General features: G+C 42.2%; 2 protein-coding genes across 3 annotated transcripts; one reads left to right on the top strand and one right to left on the bottom strand.

Annotated features, from left to right (window-relative positions):
- The first annotated feature begins 6,329 nt into the window (after window positions 1–6,329).
- Window positions 6,330–7,391, top strand: LOC104624530 (lysophosphatidic acid receptor 6-like). Its single transcript, XM_010291922.1, has one exon. The coding sequence runs from the start codon at window positions 6,330–6,332 to the stop codon at window positions 7,389–7,391; it is 1,062 nt and encodes a 353-aa protein (XP_010290224.1).
- A 2,427-nt stretch (window positions 7,392–9,818) lies between these two features.
- On the bottom strand, window positions 9,819–22,670 carry CPSF3L (cleavage and polyadenylation specific factor 3-like). Of its 2 annotated transcripts, XM_010291919.1 has the most exons (17): window positions 22,638–22,670; window positions 21,582–21,679; window positions 20,485–20,558; window positions 20,041–20,269; window positions 19,825–19,923; window positions 19,689–19,723; window positions 18,842–18,980; window positions 17,161–17,225; window positions 16,318–16,507; window positions 15,550–15,633; window positions 14,971–15,060; window positions 14,208–14,370; window positions 13,295–13,402; window positions 12,607–12,668; window positions 11,560–11,702; window positions 10,772–10,901; window positions 9,819–9,952 (listed from the first exon to the last, which is right to left on the bottom strand). In XM_010291919.1, the coding sequence occupies exons 1-17, from the start codon at window positions 22,663–22,665 to the stop codon at window positions 9,887–9,889; spliced, it is 1,803 nt and encodes a 600-aa protein (XP_010290221.1). In that variant the 5' UTR covers window positions 22,666–22,670; the 3' UTR covers window positions 9,819–9,886. The 2 variants fall into 2 exon arrangements, with proteins under 2 accessions (XP_010290221.1, XP_010290222.1); XM_010291920.1 differs by lacking the exons at window positions 20,041–20,269; window positions 20,485–20,558 and having other exon boundaries at window positions 22,638–22,665.
- Window positions 22,671–23,056: the final 386 nt, after the last annotated feature.

Below are 23,056 nucleotides of genomic sequence, written 5' to 3'. Positions count from 1 at the left end.
TCAAATAAATGTCTCCCCCCCCCCCCCCCCCCCAAAATTCTGGTGCGTGTCTGTCAGACGGGAGGAGGAAGGTGTGGGGCTTGGGTTTTTTGGTGGGTGTTTTTTTGTTTTTTGTTTTTTTCCTTCTGCAGTGCATGTGGGAGGGATACAGACTTAGAACAGAGGAAAATGTAGCCTTTCCTCTCTGCCTCTCTCCTCTGTAACCCTGCCTTTGTACAGCATAGTGCAAGGGACAACTGTTACTGTTTAATGCAGTGACTTACAGAAACAGTCTTTGAAAGTACTCGCCATTTCCTCTCCTCATCAACAGTCACTCTCTTGCTGGACTTGCAGTGGCTTTTACAGTATCCTGTTCCCTCGTACAAAGTCATGTCTGTTGCGCTTAGGATGTGGCATGTTACAGAGAAAAGTTCCTTTGAGGTCACTTAAAACCTGTTGTAATGGTCACAGCCTGGGCTAGTAGCTGCAGAAACAACAGTGAGTGAGTCAGCCTAACCATGAAATGAAGCACTTTCTGCAGTGGAGGCTCTGTAGCCAGAAGGTGGCTGCCACGCTGTTGCCGGGCTCTGATTTGCTTGTTGCCACCTTCTGCTCTTCCATAGTTGTTGGTGCAATGGTACTGCAGAGCATGCTAGAGTCTCACTGATCTAAGGGCATGTGAATCCTAGTGCAGAACAGGGAGCAGAGATAACTTATTTTATTTTTCTCTTTTATATATTTTTTCTTTTTAAACCACTCTAACCTCAGGTTTTGCCTGCTTGCTCAAACAAAATACACATTGACTAACTTGTGGTTGGTGTTTTGGTTTTTTTTTCCTCATGAATGACACCAGAATCTTTGTCTGTTTTGGTTGTAAAATGACTGTTAAGAGTGCTAGGTTACAGGACAGAGGACGAAAATTTTGACTTCTGAAGTTCACAGAAGAAACAATACCTGGTTTAAACACTCCTTCAGTGGAACCAATGTGCAGCTGAGATGCCCATTACCACCATAATTAATTTCCCCTTTGTCTCTTAGAGGAAGAGAAGAAATACAGAGAAATCCAGTTTGTCAGAGCAGACGGCCCACTTGATCTGGTGAGAGGATGTTCTTTGTTATGTTACAATTCAAAGTGATATAGACTATCACATTCAGATAAATAAAGGAAGAATCTTAATAACCTTTTGAGAGTCTGTGGAGTTTCCACTCCCTGTTTGCATGGTGAAGAGTCACAAGGTAGGCAGAGGGGAAGGCAGCAGTTCTTTTTGATCTCTCTTAAGGCCACCCTTGCTTTTGGCAGTGGGGGAATCAAGTCAGTGAGTGGTCCTGATACAGAATAGGAGGACAGTCCATTTCTAGGTGCTTCCTCATGAGAAGTGATGCATCTCTTCCCCAGTCTGTTCCAGGTTGCAGTTTTGCCAGAGACCTACTTTTGACAGCATGGGAAGGAAAGGGAAGATACTTCTGGTTACTCTCTCCCTTCCTGTGGAGCATGCTGACTTCCCTCAGGGACTAATTCCCAAAGAAGATGACAGAACTTTGGAGGAGTCTTGGGTCTCTACCATGGAAAAGGAGAGCTGAAGCTGCTGTGTTTGTAGCATGGTACCTGTTTGTGCTTCTCTGATACAGCCTTGCTGGGTAAGTACCCAGAGGCAGGGATGCTGTAACATGTTGCAGTGATTTTTCAATACAAGCAGTGGTGGTGTTTGTCCATCTGTAGTCTAAACCCTAATGTGCCTATATGTTTTTAGACAGTGGTTTGCCTGAAAAGGAATGGCAGCAAAGTCTTGCTCTTCCCCACTTTGAAGGGAAGTGAGAGTGCAGCTACAGGCCCATTTCAAAGAGTCTCAGACTGGAGCACTGGTACCTGGTTTCAGAGAGGCAGATCTTGCTCTGCAGACTGCTGGGACTGGAGGGCAGGGCAGGCTGGAGGTGATCAAGGGTTGCTTTGGGTGGGAGTATCGTGCCTTCGTCTTAACGACACATGGAGAGAACTAAAGCAGGCAGTAAGTAGTGCTGGCTGTGTGCTGTGCTCTCTGCCCAGTTCTGCAGGGGGACACTTCGCTAGCAGGGCAAGTGCTCTGTCTTGGATCCGAGTGACAGCGTTTCATCTTCACTTCCTGTGGTTTGTCTCCGAAGAGCAATGTGGGAGAGCTCTGCAGTGTGTCTTGCAGGCAAGTTTGCTCTGCCGTTAAAACTCTACGCAAAAGAGCTTAGCAGTGACCTCGTAGTGGTGAGGACTCTCTGGAGAGGCTGGTGTACTCATCTACAGCTTTTGCATGAGAGACGATGATCTGAGCTCTGGTAAGTTAACTTTCTAACTAAATCTATTATGAGTCTTTACAGGGCAGAAAACCAAACAAAATACTAATGTTGTTAGGGTGTTAAGCTAACTGCTACTGCAGGCTCAGGTACCTGAGGGGTACACTGTGGGGTTTTTGGGTTTGTTTTTTCTTCAGTAGTTGCAGTGCAAAAATACCTGCTGTTGCTATTTCTGCAAATGTTTCCCAGCTTCTGGTTACATAAAAAACTACAGTGCTTATGGGCTTGTTATCAAAACCAGTAACTGAGCAACCCAGGTTCAGCTATCCAGACAGTAGTCTGGAAGTAGACTAACTGGCTAGCTGTGCAGTTAGTACAAAGAACTGTTGTGGGCTTTTGTGTTGTCTTTGAAATCCCAGAGCAACTGTGTTTAAAAATAACCTGAAGACATTAATTAAAGAACATGCTCTCTTAGTATCATAAAATGTACCATCAGTAAAGAACTTCTGTACAAACTCATAGTCTGAATAATTTCTTTGGTGTCCATCATTAATACTTATTATCAAGAGGTATTTAGCATTCGTTTCCTTTTTATGTTGTTGCATTACTAATTCTTTTCAATTGACTCAATTTGGACATCCAGTACCTGGGGAGATCTGTCCTGATTGTTTGACAGTGATGCTTTAAAACTAAAACCAGAAAAAACGCATGCTTGAGCAGAGTTCAAAGGCTCAAGCTTGGTTTTGTATGAAAACATTTCTAATAATTTAACAAATGCAAAATCCAGTAGAATCTTTGTGTGCTTTTCTATGTTTTTGTAGATCAAATAACTTTGTACAGAAACAGAAGTCCAGTGGTGCTTTTTGGTTGTCGGGAAGAAACAATAGACCCCACCCCTCACTCCCAATAAACAACAAAACAACTCTGAGGAAGCAAAGCTGAATTTGGAACTTGATCAGACTCCATACTTTTAATGGTAGATAAGTAAATGGTACATTATTATAAGAGATGAAAGTGGCTGTATACTTGGAAAGTATATGTTTAGTCATAGACTCACTTCTGTACCTCTCCCAGGGAATGAAAATATTTTCAAACAGATTGATGTACGTGGTGGGGTCCTGCTGTGTGTGTATAACTGTTTGGAACTGGGTAGAAGAATAACTTACAAAAGACTTGGAAAATACTCCATGTCAGTGATTTATTATCCTCCCCTGCCCCCACCACTGTTCCTTACTTGTGCTGTAGTGGAGCTTATATGGGTTCATGTTACTCGATGGGCTACATCTAGGGATGGTGAGCGCTAGTGGGGACAAGCATGCCTGGGACAAGCTTCACCTCTTGCTTCTCATCGGTTGGACTCTCGGTGTAGCCCACTGTCTGCTCTAAGAATGTAAGACCTAATGTGGGACCCTCTTTCAGATGGGGAGGGATTTAGGGGATTAAATGAGACTACAGGTGCTAAAAGCAAACGGTATTATTGTAGTATCATGGTGCAAGCAGCTTCTGTGCCTTTGTAAGGCCTTGTAACCGTACTGCCAGGGATCCAAGTGGAATCAGATTTAGGCAGTCCTTTAGCAAGACTCATTTTGCCATCTCGCAGCAGTCAGCCAGCATTAAGCATACAGAAACCCTTGCTGTGTCTAGCTTCTACAGAATCTTTGCACAATGTGGCCAGCAGAGCGAGGGGGGGATTCTGCCCCTCTGCCCGGCTCTGGGGAGCCCCCCCTGCAGTGCTGCGTCCAGCTCTGGAGCCCTCGGCACAGGAGAGACACGGACCTGCTGGAGCGGGGCCAGAGGACGTCACAAAAATGCTCAGAGGGATGGAACAGCTCTGCTGTGGGGACAGGCTGAGGGAGATGGGGTTGTTCGGGCTGGAGAAGAGAAGGCTCTGGGGAGACCTTATTGCAGCCTTCCAGTACTTAAAGGGGGCTGATAAGAAAGATGGGGACAGACCTTTTAGCAGGGCCTGAAGTGATAGGACAAGGGGTGATGGCTTTAAACTAAAAGAGGGCAGATTTTGCCTAGATAGAAGGAAGAAATTTTTCACACTGAGGGTGGTGAAACCCTGGCAACATCCCAGGTCAAGGTTGGACGGGGCTCTGAGCAACCTGCTCGAGTTGAAGATGTCCCTGCTCACTGCGGGGTGCTTGGACTAGCTGACTAAAGGTCCCTTCCAACCCAAACTATTCTATTATTCTATGAATGTATGTGCTGTCTGGAAAAGTTCCTGTTGTTTTGGAGCTGTTACCTGATAGTGTCTATGGATGTCCTTACTGTGCTTGTCTTGTGACAAGCGGTAGCTAATCAGTCCCCTTTGCCATCCTGCCTCTTTAATGATTTTTACAGGCCTCTACCTTAACTTTCCCTGGTTGCCATGCTATACTTTGAACCAAGTGCCTCTTGCTCTGGCAAAACTCCAAGATAAAGGTTGTTTCAAGTCCTATGCTGCTTAAAGTTACAGCTCAGCTATGCCTGATTTTGTATTAATTTTCCTCTGTGTGTGTACACAAACCCCTTGCTATTAGGTGAAAGACCCATGTAAGCAGATATGTATGCTTGCCTACTTCAAGTGAAACCAATTTTCTCCTTTCTAGTCTTCCAGTTATCATCTCGGGTGCTTTTGACTTGATCAGATAAACAGCTATTGGGAGGAAGTGTGATTTTAGAGTTTCCTTTGGAAAGTACCCAACAACCTTTGTATTTTTGTGCTTTCAGTGGCTCAACTTTAGGAACATCGTGCATGTTGTAGCTGTGTTTTTATTTCTCCACTGCCTTTAAGGGCTTCTGTTTAGGTGTTTATGTTTGGCTTAGGTACTCAGGTTTCTTGTATATTTGATGGAGAGAAACTGCCTCGCTGGAGTGCAGTTTATTGGTTACGTGATGAGAGTGACCTAGGTGAGGAGTTCTACCTGTACAGTGCCTCTTTCCCGTATTTCAAATGCATAAACTAGTCCTTGAGGCTCCCTTTGTAACTGAGATGAGTGGTGATTTCCCTCTGCAATGTGCCTGCAGAGTAGGTTTAGGGTGCTGTAAATTCACCCAACAGCTTATGCTGAGCCTTCCCACTCATGTATGAACTTCAACTAAGGTATAAAAGTGTGGGTGGGAAGGGTGGAAAAAACCCTATTTTTCTGAGATTCTCTGCATGGATGTTATCAGGTCTTACAATGACTTAGGACTGTATCCTGTACTACATACTCTCCTGCAAATGAAGTTTGTTCCAAGATACCTGGCACATCTTGTCTGAAGTGCTGAACCCTTCTTCCATTTACTGTTATGTTGCAGTTGTTTATACTACTGCCAATCCACTCTGAACCACTCCTAAACGGGGTAGGGATGGTGCTGCTTCTTTATGATTTGGTTAACAGCTTGGTATGGATGCCAGCTACCTGGTTCAGTTTTGCACTTTAAATGCTATTTCTGAATTTTAACAGGAAGGTTCCACACGTGCTCTTTATAAAACCACAGCAGCAAGGTTAAAACAGTTCAGTCATACAGAGTACTGAGTTAACTGTCACACTGGAGTAACTGAGAAAGCAGTCCTGCTTGTATTTTTGCAACTACTGCTTTTCATTTTTCCTGAGAAGCCTGCACAGTCCATCACTGCAATTTTTTAAGGACAGGGTAATAACACCATACACCTCTCAGAAATGACACAGGAATTATGGTAGTGCTTAGGAATGGGAAATTAATTACATGACCTCCAAAGGTATATCACTGCTGAAGTTCTCCTGTACTGCTCTAATTGCTGGCCCACCCTTAGCCAAAGCTATAGGCTTCTACATGTCTCTTTTTGCAGGGAGGGGGAAACGCTACCTCTGCCAGTAAATAATCTGTCTAATCTGTAAACTTCAGATGCTGGTGTTTTAAATGATTTATTCTCCCTTACAGGAACATGACTTGCCGTCTAAATATACCAAGCACAGACCTCTGAACTACAGACTTCACCAGACTTAACAGAATTATCGCTTAGTTGGGTAGCTTTAGCTTTTACCCGCTTGAGATGAAATAAAACTCAAGAACCTCCTGAGGTAAGGGATGGCTTAAGACATTCATCCTGGGTTGGATATCCCTACACTCCAGCCATCATGGCAGATATTTCCTGGCCTGAAGGAGTATCCAATGAGACAGTTGACAATGCCAGTTCAGAATTCAGCTTGGAAGCAGACTTCCAGTATTCCTTGTTTACTGTCATCTACAGCATTGTCTTTGTGCTGGGACTGATAGAAAATGTCTTAGCTCTGTACCTCATGTCCTGCAAAGTAAACCACACTTCTCATTCCTATATATACATGATTAATCTAGCTCTGGTAGACACCTTGTTTGTTTGTGTGTTGCCTTTTAAAATTCATTACCACTTGAATTGGAACAATTGGATATTTGGTGACATGGCTTGTAGGATAACTGGGACTTTGTACTATATCAACATCTACCTAAGCATTGCTTTTTTCACCTGCATTTGTGTTGATCGCTACATTGCAGTGTCGCACCCCTTCACATACATCCAGATCAAAGTCACCCATTACCTGGTGGTGGTCACAGTCCTTTGGGTGCTTGCTTTAAGTGTCATGGTTCCACTTATCCTTGGAGGTCCCCTCCACAACAATGGCGAGAGGAATACAACAGCATGTTTTGAGAACTTTGCCACGAGCAGCTGGACTTACCGCATGGCACCTTACAACATCCTGGCCTTAGTTTTTGGTTTTGTGATCCCGTTTTCCATCATTCTGATCAGCTACCCTCTCATTGCTAAGCGGATCTCCCAGATCAAACGCAGCATTCGCAAGAGGAAGGCCCTGAGCACTATCTACATCATCTTGCTCATTTGTACTTTGTGCTTTCTCCCCTATCATCTCACGCACTTGCTTCACTTTTTAATGAGAATCCAGGTCATCCAGAATGAGTCATTTACCAACTTGATCTACAAAATGCGAAGAGTCACCTTAGCCCTCGTGAGTTTCAACTGTTGCCTTAACCCACTCTTGTACTACTTCACCTCTTCCAGCAAGCAATGGCACTTCAACTTCAAGCTCAGGTTCAGGTCTAAAATGGTGTACACCATCTGTGACCAGAAATTTGGGGAGTCCTCCTATGTTTATATACTACAACAGAGACATGGAAATAAAAAACACCGAGATGGAAGTAACTGACTACTTAAAGTAAGTAAAGTATTCATCTTTCCAACTGTTTCTTTGGAAACAAACCTGTGAAACCTACCATTCTTTCATACGGTGGTTGTTACGTAAAGCCAACACTGGAGGGAAGCGCCTAACAGCTGTATATTTTTATTAGCCAACTAGGACAGTACTTGGGGGAGCTGTATTCTCTGACAGTCCTAGAGAGCACGTGGCGAAACATGCTGTATTCGTGTACATTGATGTTCTGGTCTGCTTTTGTTTAACTTTGGGGTTGGTAGGAGAACACAGGGCTCTCTTCTGGAAAGCGGTACAGCCCAGGAAAGGGTTACTTGAAAGCAACCTGCCTCCTAATTGACACTAATGCTGAAAGCTGAGTGGATCAGGGCAGTGGTGCTTGGCTTTTTCCTATTTTGGAGGGATGCTGTGTTTTCTCCCTGGGGGCATGCTGTAGCCAGCTTGGGTTCACAAATGCTTTCTGCCTACATTCCACAGCCAAATAAGGGCTTCTCATACTTTCCTGTGAATCAATTAATTGGCTGCCCAAGGAGCATTTCAGTGCAGGGTTTCTAGCATCATGTGCCTATGGATTCAAGCTGGACATCTGTTAATACAATTCTAGAAGATCCGAGTATTTATCAGTCAGTTAACCCTGTGCAGGACTAGTAGTAAACAAGCTCCTCTTGCTACACAGTCATTGAGGGAAGTTACTGAGCAGCTGGCACAAGTTCTTACACTGTGCAGTCCTGTTTGAATGTCAAAGCTCTCTTTTCAGTCATTGTGTGTGTGTTGCAAAATGTATCTGTCGTCTGATCTGTTGCACCCCTTCTCTTGTATTAACAGAACCACGCAGCTTCTGAGAACTGCTGATTTTTCCACTCTGTGAAACATGAGACTTCGGAGAGAATTTATCATTTGTGGGTTATCGGAGTCACCAGAAAACCACTGGCCTGGCTGACAAACCTGCTTAAAAGCCAATGGTTTACTTCAGAGGATGAGATTTTTGGTAACAGATACACAGACCCACTGTTCTGTTCCTTCTCACACCGCCCCCGGTGTTTATTATAAAGTACATATGTGCCATTGGTCTACAGGCACGCAAGACTGCTGAGCAGATGAGAACACAAGGGAAATTGTCACAGGGCTTGTTTAAAAGAGCACAGTTAGGCAGATCTTGTTCCATGTGCTAAATCAGTGTGCAAAATGCAGGCTAAACGTCACACCCTGACCTGGCCTGCTGCAGCAGGTTGGGGTTCCCAGGTTATGCCACGCTATTGGATTGGGAAGAACTACTGCCACAGACCTTAAAGGAGGGAGGGAGTAGTAGTATTGTGGCAGAATGGTGTGCGGGGATATAAATGATAGCGTGTCGCTGTATGATGTAGTAACTTCTCCTTTGCACAACAACGGACACTGCAGCTTCTGCCCATATTCAGCCAATTTTCTGACGGCAGCCAATGCTACAGTCTACTCTCCGGTTAAGGACAGGAGGTAAGAGGTTTGAAAAATAAGCAGCGTGGGTGTAGGGGTATGTTGGGGTCTTGGTTTGTGGGGGGGAAAAAAGGCATTATGAGCAGCAAGCAAACCAAGAGCTGATCTGGTATTATTATAATAGAACTAAAGCTTTATAATAGATGGCTTTTGTAGGTGCAGTATTACATTGGTTAGGATGGGCCTGACTTGCATTATTGCTACATGCAGTTTGAATCATGTTGAATGGACACCTGTTACTAATGACGGGTCAGCCGCTGACCTCCCCCTTCCTGTATTTTGCTCGTAGATAGAGGGATTTTTTTAAATATTGGTCAGAAAACCTGCTCAAACTTTTCTAAGATATAATGATTCCCGTGTTCCTCTGCTGCACTGGGCTAAGACAAGTGCAAGTCCTTGCACCATGGAGATGATTAGAGCCTCTGAGGGCGTATTAGGACAACTTAGTCTTTTACCTTTCATGAGATACTGCTATTTTTGTCCTATTTATAGGCTATGGAAAAACTTCACAGCACTGGAGGATTACTCTTTCTAACTAAGCATAATTTTTATGTTCTGGACAGAGGAAGAAAGATTTTTATTAGAGACTCCACCTAGGAGTGCAGCTTTCTTGCAGGCTTGTTAGCTGTCATTGAGGCAAGTATGGACAATAAAAAAGTTACACTGCTGGGTAAATAGCATGCTTAGGGCTTTATACTCTTGCCTCCATTATACTTATACTTTGCATTTTAACTGTGGAGCTTTGAAAGCTCCTTGTTTTTAAGGGAAGTGAGCTGAGGGAGGGGAAGAATGCTGAGTATTTTCTAACTTACAGCGTAAGCATCTCAAAGTTTGTTCCTCAGGGACTCTCAACCAGGCTGTAATGACTCTCCCTAGACAGGGTTCCAAGGGGGAAGATCACAGTACTGCTGAATGGTGTACACCATAATTCCTTTATTAAGAGAAAACCAGAAAAACACATTAACAATGGTAAACAAAATAAAATCTAAATCTTTCTGAAACACCACTGTGCCTCTTGCTCACGTTGTGCTCTGTGGCAGTCCTTTTTTCAGAAGGGATGTGAGGTAACTGCCCAGTTCTTCATCCTTGAGAGAATAAAAGAGAAACAGGATGAATGGCATTTTCTACTGGACTTTCCCATTTGGGCAATAAATTTGACGCTGGTACCTAGAAATAGACTGAATTAATTCTTGGACCCATCATAAATCTAATGTTAGCAGTGTTCAAAGGGAAACCAAACCAGTTAGTACAAATGCATTTCTGGGTTTTCTTTCAAAATTTGAGTGTAAAACTCCCATTTGTCAAAGTAGGTGTCTGGGCCCAAGGTGTGTCTTTTGAGGAAAACGTCCATTTTTCTTGAAAGCAAAGAAAAAAATAATGGTTCTTTGCCCTCAAGAAGGCCCTTTCCTTGCTGTAAAGAAAGCATTTAAAAATACAGGCAAAGGAAGAAAAACAATGATACCTCTAATCTTACCACAATTGTGTGTTAGTTACTTTCTGCTGCTTGTTTGAAGTTTTACATCCAAGAAATACAATATAAAATACCTCCAACATGCTGTATGGCAGTAGTGATACAGCTGAGAGTTTAGAAGCTAGATACTATACTGTCCTCCAAACACAGACATAATTGTAATTAACCGTAAGTCTATTAAGTGTAATTACTCCAGAGCAGTTGTCCCAGAGAAAATGGGATTCAGTAGAGCTCCTGTAAAGTGATTTGTACTAAACCTAAAATGTTAAAGAAAATGGCAGTGACTCACCTCATCTTCTTCCACTCAAAGTACTTCAACAACAGAGTGATGAAGACTCACCCTTACAATAGCAACCCACACTGTAGGACAGTTTTGGACTGTAAGGATTTAAGACCAGAGTTGCTTGAAAAGAATGTCTTCAGGTATTCCTACCTGGTAAGTCCAGGATACAAGCAGAACTTTGGTTCCTTGATCCTCCGAGTGTGCTGTGGCTTGGATAAGAATGGACTCTACAGTTATAGAGCCATCGGGGAGATGCTGCACTGAATAATCTTTCAGGACCCTGGTGGAAGAGAGAAAACATCCCTATAAGCTGAAGGGTGGGTCACCCCCTGTATCTGTGAATCCTCAACACCAGCAAGTTGTTACTACTTTTAGCGGTGTCTCTGAACCAGCACCCACTGCCCAAGGAAGGGAGAATGGGTCTGATTCATAGCTTGCTTATTTTGATGCTTATATCAATCATGTAGGATTTCCTACGGAATTTATTTCTGGCTTTCATGATAGGTATAGCTCCAGTCTGAACCCTAGCCATCTGAGCAAAGGACTACTCGCAGAACTGACCAGCTGCCTGTGGGAACAAAACAGCCTTCAAGGTTCATCGGCTGCTAGCTTTTGAATGGCTTTAGGAGGTGCCTTGATCCTATGCTTGATGGTCTCGCTCCAAACAATTGTACTAACTTCAGCTAGTAGTGACAGGAACAAAGAATTCAGGTGGACTGCTCTAGCTTGGCAAAGACCATGAGCTGATAGGCTGATTATCAGCCTCTGCAGTGTAACCACTAGAGCAATTGTGTCTTCTGGGCTGCAGAGAATTTCTTCTTAACTCTCTGGGGCTGGTTTGGAAAGGGAGGGGCACTTGTACCACCTATATTAGGAACTGTAAGCTCAAGTCCATCCCTAGGGGGGAAAAATACAAATGCAGCTAAGAATGGACTTACCCTTTGAGATGGTTATACACACGAAGTACTGTCTCGTGTTCTTTCCGTGGGTCCTGAATGTGAACACGGCAGGTGAAACGCAACTGATGTTCTGCAAGGCCCAGCTCCTTCAAAGCCTGCTCAGGAGAAACCAGGCGGAAGCTCTGCAGAGGAAAGGTACAAATCCATAATAAGCAATTTCATTGTGCTTTCTGGAGTTGCTGCTCCTCTGTGGTCAGCTGCACACAGGTATGTGTTCATCGCTGCAAAACTCAGCAGGTAAGATCATTCCTTCTCGATCTCTGAAATATCTTGGCACATTTCAGTTACTACTGCAAGCAGTAACAGCTATGCATGAGCGTAGGATGGACAGCAAATGTAAAGGTCAGATGGTGGCAAAATGTCCACTTAAATAATCATACTCATTCTTTATTCTCCAAAATTAAAGTTGTTCTCTGAATGGAAGCTGGTTTAACCTCTTTATCGGGGGAAAATTATTTGTTTAAATTTAAACATGAAGTTACAGAACTCCTCCCTTGGCATCTTTCCATCCTTGTCCAACAAACTGAAATCTACCAACAACAGCCTGCTGCTTGATTCTTTTCATTTTTACAGGCACAATGAATCAGAAACACCGTGCAGTCACAGGCTGAAAACCACAGCCGCCTCAGAATGTTTGCAGCTGCACCCAGTAGGCTGCAGGGGGCCAGGGCAAAAACCAGACTTTGAACAGAAGCAACTCTTCAAATTTATCTGTTTCCTGTGACTACATCCATGAGCATTTTTTAGACCAACCGGTAAAAATTCTACCTCCAAAACACCCTGCTCACGAATAGCAAGATACTGATTCTTGAAGTTGTGGGACTAGTGAAGACTATCAGTCAAGACAACTGACAAGCTAGAGTCTGTCTGAAAGGTTAGTCTTCCCAGGTATGTTACTGGTCTCTCTAAGAAACTAGGACTGCTTACCTCTAATTTAGTTCTTTGTTCACCCAAACCTCACTTATGAATTATAACCACACACTCATTCAGAGGACACAAGACAGACATAAGAACTTTTTTACTTACATTATCCTTCATAATTAATGTGCCATGCATTAGCTTTGGCTTCTTGACATCTGGTAAGAGACCTAAACCAAGGCCAGTGTAAGACAAAGACAACATGATTAACGATCATGTCCTTATTTTTCACACAAGACAACTGCTACAGGACTTGATAGAGTGGATTTTGGACTCCTTGCTGAGGTTTGGAGACTGAGGTTTGTAAGATTTTACATCTTTGTTCTCCTGTCTGTTAAAGTTCATGGTGCTTAAACCATTATCAGTGCTCTAGACACAAATTAAACCATGTTTCATAATACAGAACAACTGCCTCTCTTCCCCTATCACTCCTTGAGATGTTTTAGATTTTTCTTAAATTTGGTTTATAAAATAATTCCAGTTTTCACAGACCTGGTTAGTAAAAGCATACATGGACTTTGTTTTCACAGTGAATGGGCAATGAGCAGCAAACAAGGTTGTGTGGGTGTTTTTAAACGTTATTGGATATACATTCACAGCATAGTAGCCACTTTGTTTCACAGGAAGCCCTCTCAACCACTAAATGCTCATAAAACCTGTTCTTTTACAGGAAGCACTGCTGTAAGGCACCGTTGCTACAGCTGGCCCCTGCACCACTGTTTCTACCTAATACACATACTATACAACACAGTGGCAGAGCCCAAAAGATTAAAATCTTGGTTGAAAAATATGTCACCCATTGCTGTTTCTCTCTTCAAAAGTCCCAGGGATATGTCCACTGGAATGCTGGGATTGGTGAATATTGTTGTGGTCTCTCCATTTGCAGGCATGTAACAGTTGACATCTGCAACGTAAACACCCAATGTCAGGACTGCTGCAGCAGCATTTCCAGTCACAGACTGTCATTCTGTCCACAAGCAGTGTGCAAGCATCCCTAGAGTAGATGGTGCTGTGATTTTGGCAGAAGCCTATTACAGCTCTTCAGGACAGCAAGGGAAGTTTAATACCAGGGATTACAAAGAGGCTGAAAAGCAAGAACTGCTGCTCAGACTTAAGGCTAACAACCTTAACCAGAACCATCAAAACCCCCACGGGGCAATACCTGCTAGCCTCAATTTCTTGTGAGGGGTAAAGAGAAAACAGACTGCAGCAAAACTGCCTGCACTCCGATGTCAGTAACAAACTACTGCAAAGAAACCTGCAGACAGTAAGTTACCAGCCTCTATGAATTCTATGCTTTCTCCACTCATCGTGTAAGGAGTCAGCTGTATCCAAGGAATTAATTTTTTTCTTTTCTGGAGCTTATTTCCCTGAACTTGAACGGAAGTTGCTAACTCTATCATTTCAGATGTACCCTGCTTGCCTCAGCTTCTTTTAGGAGTCTAAAGAAATATAAAGTCAGGAAGTGCTGAACTATAACAATACAAACATACCAAACCCACCTTTACTTCAAGTCCAAATGGGCATTAAAATGAATGAGCTTAACATGTTAAGCATGATATGTTAATGGATGTCAGCTTCTTGAGGGTGACTCGTCCTGTAAATTACAGTATGCCTAACTCTATGCTGAGGTCCAGTGGATAAAGTATGTGAACTTTAATGCCTGCCTTCTACTGCCATTCCCTCTTCAGTACCAACACTATACGTACGAAATTCCTGTTCTATTTTCTGCTTCAGAAACTCCATTTTCTTTGCTTCACCATGGACCAGGAGAACATTTCGTGGCTCAGCCTGGCGAATCAGCTGCATTATTCCCTTGGCATCCGCATGGGCACTGAAGGACATGTATTCCACCTGCATCTTTACTTCCAACTGTGGGGGATACAGAAAGCACAGACTTCGTCAATCAGGAACTGCTTTTGCTCACTACAGCTTGTATACCACACACAAATAGAGCCAGACTCCTCTGTATTTAGTTTAAAGAAGGAAGCAGAACACCTGACTTGCAAAATGAGGTTGGAGAGAGAGCTGCTTATCAGCAGAGACTGAATATGATGCTGTACAGAAAAGCCTTCAATAACTTACAGGATCAAACTGCTCCATTTCAGAGCACAATACTTGTTGCACATTTGCCAAAACAAATAAATAGTTAAGGACAGCTGGTATCAGTTTTTGGTATCCCCATTTGCCTAAAAATGTATCGCTTTTACCTGTCTGACTAATGGTGCCTAGTTATTAAACATTATAAATATAAATATGCCCCTGACAAAGACTCATGGCACAAAAAGACACACTATTGTCAATGCAAAGGGGGAAAAAAAAACCTTAGTCCAACCCCAAAGAAAATGTTACTTGGGTATTTTCAATGTTGTATGTGACATATTCCCATTAAAAGTACGTGGTGTCTAACTACTACCTACAGTTCTGAAGAACTTCCCCCAAATGATCCTCCTCCTTGAAAACAAAACTTACTATTTGTCTTCCTTCCATTTCCAGCTTGCGCTGTCCACTCAGAATCTTATGGCCCACAGTTCCCTGCACACAGTAGCCTGGCATGATGACCTGAGAACGAAACCAGAAAAATATACAAGCTCTGCGCGTGGACTGTGCGTAGCACAGTGCAGTCATAAAAATAGCCACAAATGCGTAATGCTGATGTAAGTTGGTGTTCTTCCCATCTTACATACTATCATCCTTCACTAGAAGGCTGCTTGCTTTGTTCTGCAGCGGGAACACCCAGCTCCAGATGTTTGTAATGCTAGTTACAAATGTCTTTGAAGCAGCTTCAAATTAATTAAAGCACTTTTGAAAATAAAATCTCCCACAACCCCCTGTCTGAGATATGTACCTCCTTTGCCTGCCCTGTCGCACATACCAAAGAAAATTAAGAGCTTGAAAGAGCTCTGGCCTAGGTTGGTTCATTAAGAGGGCTTGTGTCGTTTAGCCCTAGATGCTCAGGAAAAGCTTTCCTGTAACCTTTGTTTTTGTAACTGTATCAGTACCACTGTCACATTAACACAAAACATCACTCAAGGAAACAGAATTTCTTACCATATTCTTTTCATTCCCTGCCCATTTCCTGAAGATCTGAAGGGACTGTCCTGCATGAAGCATACCAGGGGTTGCAAACACAACCTAAAATTCAAAGATGTGCCAAGAACCACCACAGAAAAACAGGCTTTTTTCCATTACTTGTAATATACAAATATCCTAAAACTGTGGAGAGTATCCACTAATATACATTATAGCACACTGACAACATCAAAACTCTAGTGGGGATTTTTGGATTTTAATTTTTGCCACCTTGTCCAATTTTCACGTAAGTTGAACTACTGTTTTAGGAAATTTTTGTGAACATTCATAGTGCCTGATAAAAACTTCGAACAGTTTTATAATGGCACTATCATGCTTGACAGATTCCTTTTCCAGCTACTGCCCAATACACCAGTCAGGAATAAAATCAGCAATAAGAGATTGTTTTGTAAAGGATCTGTCTCCTAACTTAAGACAAAAGAATATACTGTAAAAATTATGGTTTGAATAAGGTCCAGAGGTATAGATGATATGAACACGCAATCCATTTTTTTATTTTCTCTGGGCATTTTACCTTTACTGAAAGTTCAGTTCTTTAATAGTGATACAGATAAAAGCGTTCAGATGACCTGGCCACAAAAGGGTTTTAGATAGGATGCCGATATTAACGGGGAATATGATGCTTAAACTTTTGCAGACTACCTGTTTGCCTTAGTCAGGACAACAGCAGTATAAAAATAGCTCCCTGACACTACACATCTTACTGCCTTGTTAATGCCCCCTTACCATGGGCCCTGGATTGTCTGCAAAGGCCCGATCAAATGCTTTGATGTGTTTGAATTCAAACATGTTTCTCTGCACAAATGTTTTCCGAATTTTCTGATTAGTCCAGGTGATGAAGAGCTTGTAATAATGATTGGCCTTCTCTGTCAGCCCCGTGGAAAAATAAATTGGAGCCTTCAAGTTCATTCGTTCCCTGCAGAAAGAAACGTTCCAGAGACCTGTGAGGGCCAAATTAGGATCCTGGCTATCCATGTTGAAAGTCCATAAACCTATGCAGTCTCCAAAGATTTTTTTTGTGCATATCCTACTCTCAATGAGCTATAAATCAGTATTATGACAGTGCTACATCGCTATGCAACAACCTACTACAAAGTGGGCTTTAGTCCAATTCTCCTTCTCACCCACTACAGGCACCTTACTTCCATTACAAATGTTAATTATTTCCCACAGCAGAATGATTAAAAGCAGCATCATTTGGTATTATCAAAACATTTCCACACAATGCTTATATGTAAATTTAATACTTGTTCATCCCTCTTCCCCCTCCCATGAAAACAATGTGGCAAAGACGCAATCACATTTTTTAAAGGACAGTTGATCCTGAGTGTTTGGGGGAGGAATAGAGAATGACTCTGGTTAAGAAAATGGTTAGTTTACTGCTTAGAGTCAGGAACACTAGGAAATATACAGAAAGAAGTAATTCTGCAACTGCCAGCAAGAGCCAACATGCAGAGGAATACCAATGAGAGTACTTGTACTAAACAGACATGGAAGAATCATAGAAACCTGCCAGGACCACAACACGACAACAAAAAGGAGGTGGTACACAGAAGAGACTGCACTCACCAGAAAGTTTCCAATAAAATGCAAAGTTCCTGGGCACGTCCAAGGGCGAAAACTGGGATAAGAACCTGCAAGTGCGGTATGATTTACAGTCTATGAAACCCAAACAACGTCTAAATTGCACTATAGCGTAATCACTTCTGAACAAGTCCCTCAGTTCCCTCTCACTTTCTGATACTCTTTTGATGAAAGGCACTGATATTTGACAGGCACCTATCCGCTTGGCTAAGGCCTCAGTTTGTACATACTGAGCAAAATCTCTGGCAGGGCATGGTGCTTGCGAATATATGCAGTTCTGTTCTCTCCTGGATAAGATGAAAACAAGTTGTTAAGAGCAACAATTCTGGCATTATTTATGGAAATGGACACTAAGATGAGTGTTTCTGTCCTTGATCACTTTGTCTGTGCTGGGGTAATTACGACCTTCCTCCCCTCTCAAACTAAAGCAACACTGGAGGGAAGAACATACAGCTGTTTTGACTGCCAATGTTTTCCTCAGTTATGTGCTGTCACTTGGCAGCAGTTTACTGCTACTCATTTGTTTTCCAGATTCAGTGGGAAAGACATCATCTACTTCTTAACGGAACTGTTCAGCAAACCACATCCATTACCAAGACACTCACCCTCTTTTCCACAAGCAAGCCTGCATTTTGCCCCTACTAAGACAAGAACAGTAAATAAAATACAGGGCTTGAGGTCTCAAACTACTATAACTTTTAACCAAAATGCAGTTCAAGTTCTACACGTACAATTAACAGCCAGGCTAACCTTCCATTTCATCAAGTTAAATAAACTAAGTCCTAGGAACCTAGAACCAGATCCTCACATACAGTGAAATCAGTAAAACTTTCCTGTGTTCCAAATTTCCACTTCTAGTTCCATTTTCTAAGGGGTTAAAATGTCTCTTTTTAGAATGTCTTCTCCTAGGTGTGCTCTAAATGTAGCATTAATGAAAAAGAGAATCTCAAAACCAAGTTTTACATTAGCAAAGATAGGGGACAAGTTCCAAGAAACAGAAAAGACTGACTGAAATTCTAAAACAATAATGGGACTGATACAACTAATAGCCGATGCCATCTATCATATGTTCCACATGCTTTGTCACTGGCTGAAATTGTTCACATAAATCACACTGGACTGGAACAGGCTTACTCAAGCAAAACAGCCAGGCAAGCCTAAGCCCCAAACAAGGTACTGAAGCATCATTTACTGTATGGTAAGCACATGTCTTTCATGCACTTGGAGGTGTGTTATGGTAATGGACAGCACAAAGTAGGATACTGAACAGACACACCTGGCTACACTGGAAATCATTTCTGATGAAGTTTAAAAGCAGTAATTGAACAGTCAGTCTCAGTTTCTTAATTTATATGACTATGAGGATGCTTCAGTATACAAGATGTTATCAAGTTAATTTTGCTTTTATCCTCCATATTTGCAGACTGTAAGTGTAGCATTTCCCTTACTGTTTCATTAACTCATAGTGTGGTTTTCTTCTTGGCATAATTTAAGTGTTTAATATTCTGTCTTTTAAAGTACAGATGGAGGAATATAAAATGCCTTCAGTTTCATGTAGTGTTCACACACAGGTGCCTGAGTTAATTAATAGTTAGACAGCACTAAAGAGCCAACAAGAGCTTCACAGAGGAAAAAACGCATCACTTAGATTATCACAACACCATACCTTCCCTCCTCTTTCTACAGTCTCATGAACTTTCTTCAAGAAGTCTCTTTCTCTGCAGCGCTTGGAATCTCTGATAGTTGTGGCATAGGTGGATTCACTTATTAATAAATCTGGGCGACACTTATCAATCCAAGCAGCACTAAAACAAAAGGAATTTAAAAAAAAACCCACAATCAAATTAAGAGACGGTATCTGGCATTTCTGATCTGCAGGTCTCAAAGATGGGTGGAGAATGTCGTCGTCTTCATGTGAGACAGGAAAACCAGGTACACAGACATGCATTGGCCTGCCCAAAGTCACCTAGGAGTTCTGTGGCAGCATCAAGACTCCTCTCTTTGCAGGCCATGCTTTCTTTAAATTAATTCAGCTCAGAATAGAGACTACAGATTTTGAAAAGCAATTCTTCTCCAGTCTATTACTTGTTTTAAATGCATTATTATTCTAAATATCATAGCATGACTATTATAAATCTCTCATATATGCCAGTAAAAATAAAATGAATGTTAAAGTTTGTGATTGACTCTCTTAAAAAGTCAATACATTTAGAAGATACCACGACAATAAAATATTTCAAACATCTAAGTCCAATTATTACCCAGCCTTAAAAGCAGATTAATATGAGTATACAGAAGAAGATTACATTAAGATCTATCTGGAAGAATCAATGTAAATCTGTTCATTCTCATAATTCAAAACTGCATTTATCTCTCCAGCAAAGACATCGTAAAATGTTCCAGTCTCCTAACAAAGAATCAATGCTGATAATCCCCTAGTATTAACAGAAGCTGTGCTAAAATCTTCCTGTCAGAAATATATACAATTCATGGAAACTCAGCTTCCTACTTACCCTAAATGTCTGTCTGGTGTCATGTTATAATCACCCTAATGGAAGAAGAGAAATCCATTAATATTCTCAAGGTAACGAGACAGACCATTAAAAGGAGACCTAGGTACCTATTAGGTATATTGTTATGCATACTTACAGTGTACACAACTGACTCACATCCAACCTTAATCTGGAACATGGCTGCTCCGAGCACATGGCCTGCATAGTATGCCTTAATCTCCAGCTCCTCATCCACCTGCATGAACAGGTAAACACTGCCTTAGTGCAAACACTTAAAAAAAAATAAAATTGCTCTGCCTTCTACAACAATCCAGTTGGTCTTATCCAAGAGTATGCACAAATGATCACTTACCTGAACTGTCTGGTGAAGATGTACAGCAACCACTTTTTTCATACAGTCTTTAATCATTTGGGAAGTGAAGAAGTTAGTTTCCCCTTTCTTATCTACAGTTATTTTCCTATAGTCCTCTAGAAGGATGGGACAGATGGCCTTGGTAGGATGTGTCATGTAAATGGGCCCATCATAACCGACCATTTCACTGAAATACGGTAAAGCTCCACAATGGTCCAAATGAAAGTGGCTGCAAAAAGACACAAAGGATAAAGGAGATGCTGCACAGGAATTTAGCTTGCCTGGTTCTCAGATCTTGCTTCAGATTTTTAAAACACTGCATGACATTGAGGAACCAGCCAAAATATGAACAATTAATTTACAACATGTTTGGGTTGCTAAGGACAGTATACAAAGCTTTCCTGTTTCCCATGCGAGCTCTGACAAGGAAGGAAGCTTCCTCACCTGATGATCACACAGTCTAGAAAGTCAGTCAGCCTTCCATTCTGAGTGATATAAGAAAAGTCAGGAAAGCGTCTCTGCAAAGACATGAAAAAACACGCTATTCATTACAACACAAAGCAAGTTAATACTATATTACTAATCCAGCAAATCAATGGTGTGAATAACCTGAAACACTGGACACATGCTGTAATCCACCTCGATGCAAAACTGCAATAAGGCAGCAGACAGCACTAGTGTCAGCAATACGGTAAGAGCTGCAGGCAACACCATCAGCATTTATGTGCAGAAAGAGTCAAAGAGAAAAAGGATGGGAGGGCTGCCAGAGGACAGACAGGGAAACTAATGTTGCAGATAATACAGACAAGTTTCTCTTCAAATTAAAACAGGTGATCAATGCATTTTAGCTTACTCACAGGCATTAAGGCAGAAAGCCTCAAAACCTTTTCTGTAATGGCACATTTGCCCTGTGTGACGCTTTAACTCTTTCTATTTTACAGAATATTTTTGCCATTATTCCTTTTTTACTAGTGTCAGGTGACCAAACATCAGGAGTATTTCCTAGCTCGCTCTCTAAAGCATCAGAGACGAGTGGTGCGGATCCCACAAGTAACTAATTGCCCAAAACCAAGCATCATGTCAAGAGCAGTCTAGCTAATGACAGGATTAATGCTTTAAGGCATAGAAGATACCTGTTCGTATGAAATACGGAAAGACCAAAACCATGAGGAATGGTGCATTCACAGCTTGCTTCGTATTTTTTCAAGAGTCCACAACACAGGGAAGGATGGCTGGATGGTGACACTTCATAGACCAGGAATACTTGAGGGGATGTACTTCTTGCATAGGTAGGCAAGATGTTGAAGGGGCAATAGTATTTCATTCTCTGCCATAATCCAGCTCCAGCAGGGGCCGATACGTGCGCCCAATAATGCACACCTAGCTAATATTACCCCTATGTCAAATAAGGTGAGTCAGGCAACATTCAAATAAAAGGGAACAGAGCAGAACAATGAACCAGGAGTCCTGCTGGGAAAGGGCAGGCAGATGCACCTTGACAGCATCCCTGCACAACTTTTAGGCTTCTCCACCATACTCACATCATCATTGTAGCCCATGTGCATCCCACAGTCAAGCATTACATTTTTCCCGGCAATAGACACAAGGATACAGCTGCGCCCCACATCCTGGCCAGCTCCTGGACCCAAGCAAAAGAAAGACAAGTAAGACAACTCCGGGAATATTACAATCACTTCAAAAGAGAAGCATTTAAAGGTCTGTACAAACTTCCTAGCCCTTTTCTGATGCAGGAAAAGACTACATTCTTTCTTCCAAGCAAGCAAGCAGATCTGTTAGAGGGTAAGCAAACATAAACTGACTTACCCCATGCCCTGAGCTTATGAGAAGGCCACCTAGCTGCAGTTGCAAAACTGCAGTAAATACCAGCACTGCGTCCAAACCCACAAGCAGTTCAGATGCAGGGCATGTTTGTTCTCTGCCTGCTGCTGTGCCATCACAGTTACACAGTTCCAAGTAAGAGAAAAATAATCTCGTATCTGGAAAGGATTAGCATGGAACTCAAAATTCCCAGGACTCTGCACCTCCCCAAGTACTCTGCCTCTCAGTAAAAGCACAGACCTTCATTAAGCTCTAGTTAAGTCCATATCAAGCCAGAAAACTATACATCAGGATAAAGCAGTTCTCCTGCTCAGCACATTCTGTGCTCTTTCAGTACATAAATGCATCCAAACAGTTTCTGTGCAACCCATAAAAAAGAACCCCCAAAAAAGGAAGAAAGAGTAAAAATTTGCTTCCTGTGGATCTTTAGCACTGTTGAGTGAACTAATACTCTATCTATACTGTACTATCTAAATGCCTTTACCAGTATGTATTAGTGAATCCTGTAACCAAAACAGCGTTATCGGACTGCTTGGGTCTTACTTGCTTCAAAGACAAAAGGAGGACAATGACATTCTGACAATAATCAAGTTAGAACGCTATGCAACTGTAACGCATATTGTACTACACCACCATGACAGCTTTTGTGGCATGAAAAGTCACGTACGTCTCCAACAGTCTTATCCATGTTACTTTGAATTCTAAACGCCAAAGTTTTTCAGTGTTTCTATTTCAGGACAATTTTAGATTGGACTTACCCAAGGGAGTGACTTTTATTTCAGGCATTTTAAGAAACTCTAAATCTCAAACTGCACGGCAAGTTATTTTAGAAACAGTCTAATGGAGTCCACAAAAAGAAGAGAAGATTTAGCTGTTTTTACAGCTGCCATTTCAATTATTTTTCAGTATCTGGCAGAAGACTTAAGCAGAGGCCCAACTTCTTCCTAGAGGGAAGACAGTCAGAAGACACAGGTCAGATCAACACGTGGATAATTAACAACTTCTGGATATTTAGGCCTGCTTGGCTTCGATAATCACCACCACCACTACGAACCAGTCTGCAGGCGTGAGGCAGATGGGAGGGCAGGGAGAGGAGAGGGCTCCCGCTGCACAGCGGGTGCGCGGCCAGCCCTCGGGCCGGCGGTATTTATTCACACCACGCACACCACCGCATTTC

This window comes from Phaethon lepturus, unplaced genomic scaffold (assembly GCF_000687285.1).
Source record: "Phaethon lepturus isolate BGI_N335 unplaced genomic scaffold, ASM68728v1 scaffold33827, whole genome shotgun sequence".
NCBI classification, from domain to species: Eukaryota; Metazoa; Chordata; class Aves; order Phaethontiformes; family Phaethontidae; genus Phaethon; species Phaethon lepturus.
Note: the sequence above shows the minus strand (reverse complement) of the source record. Positions and strands in the feature narration are given on the sequence as shown.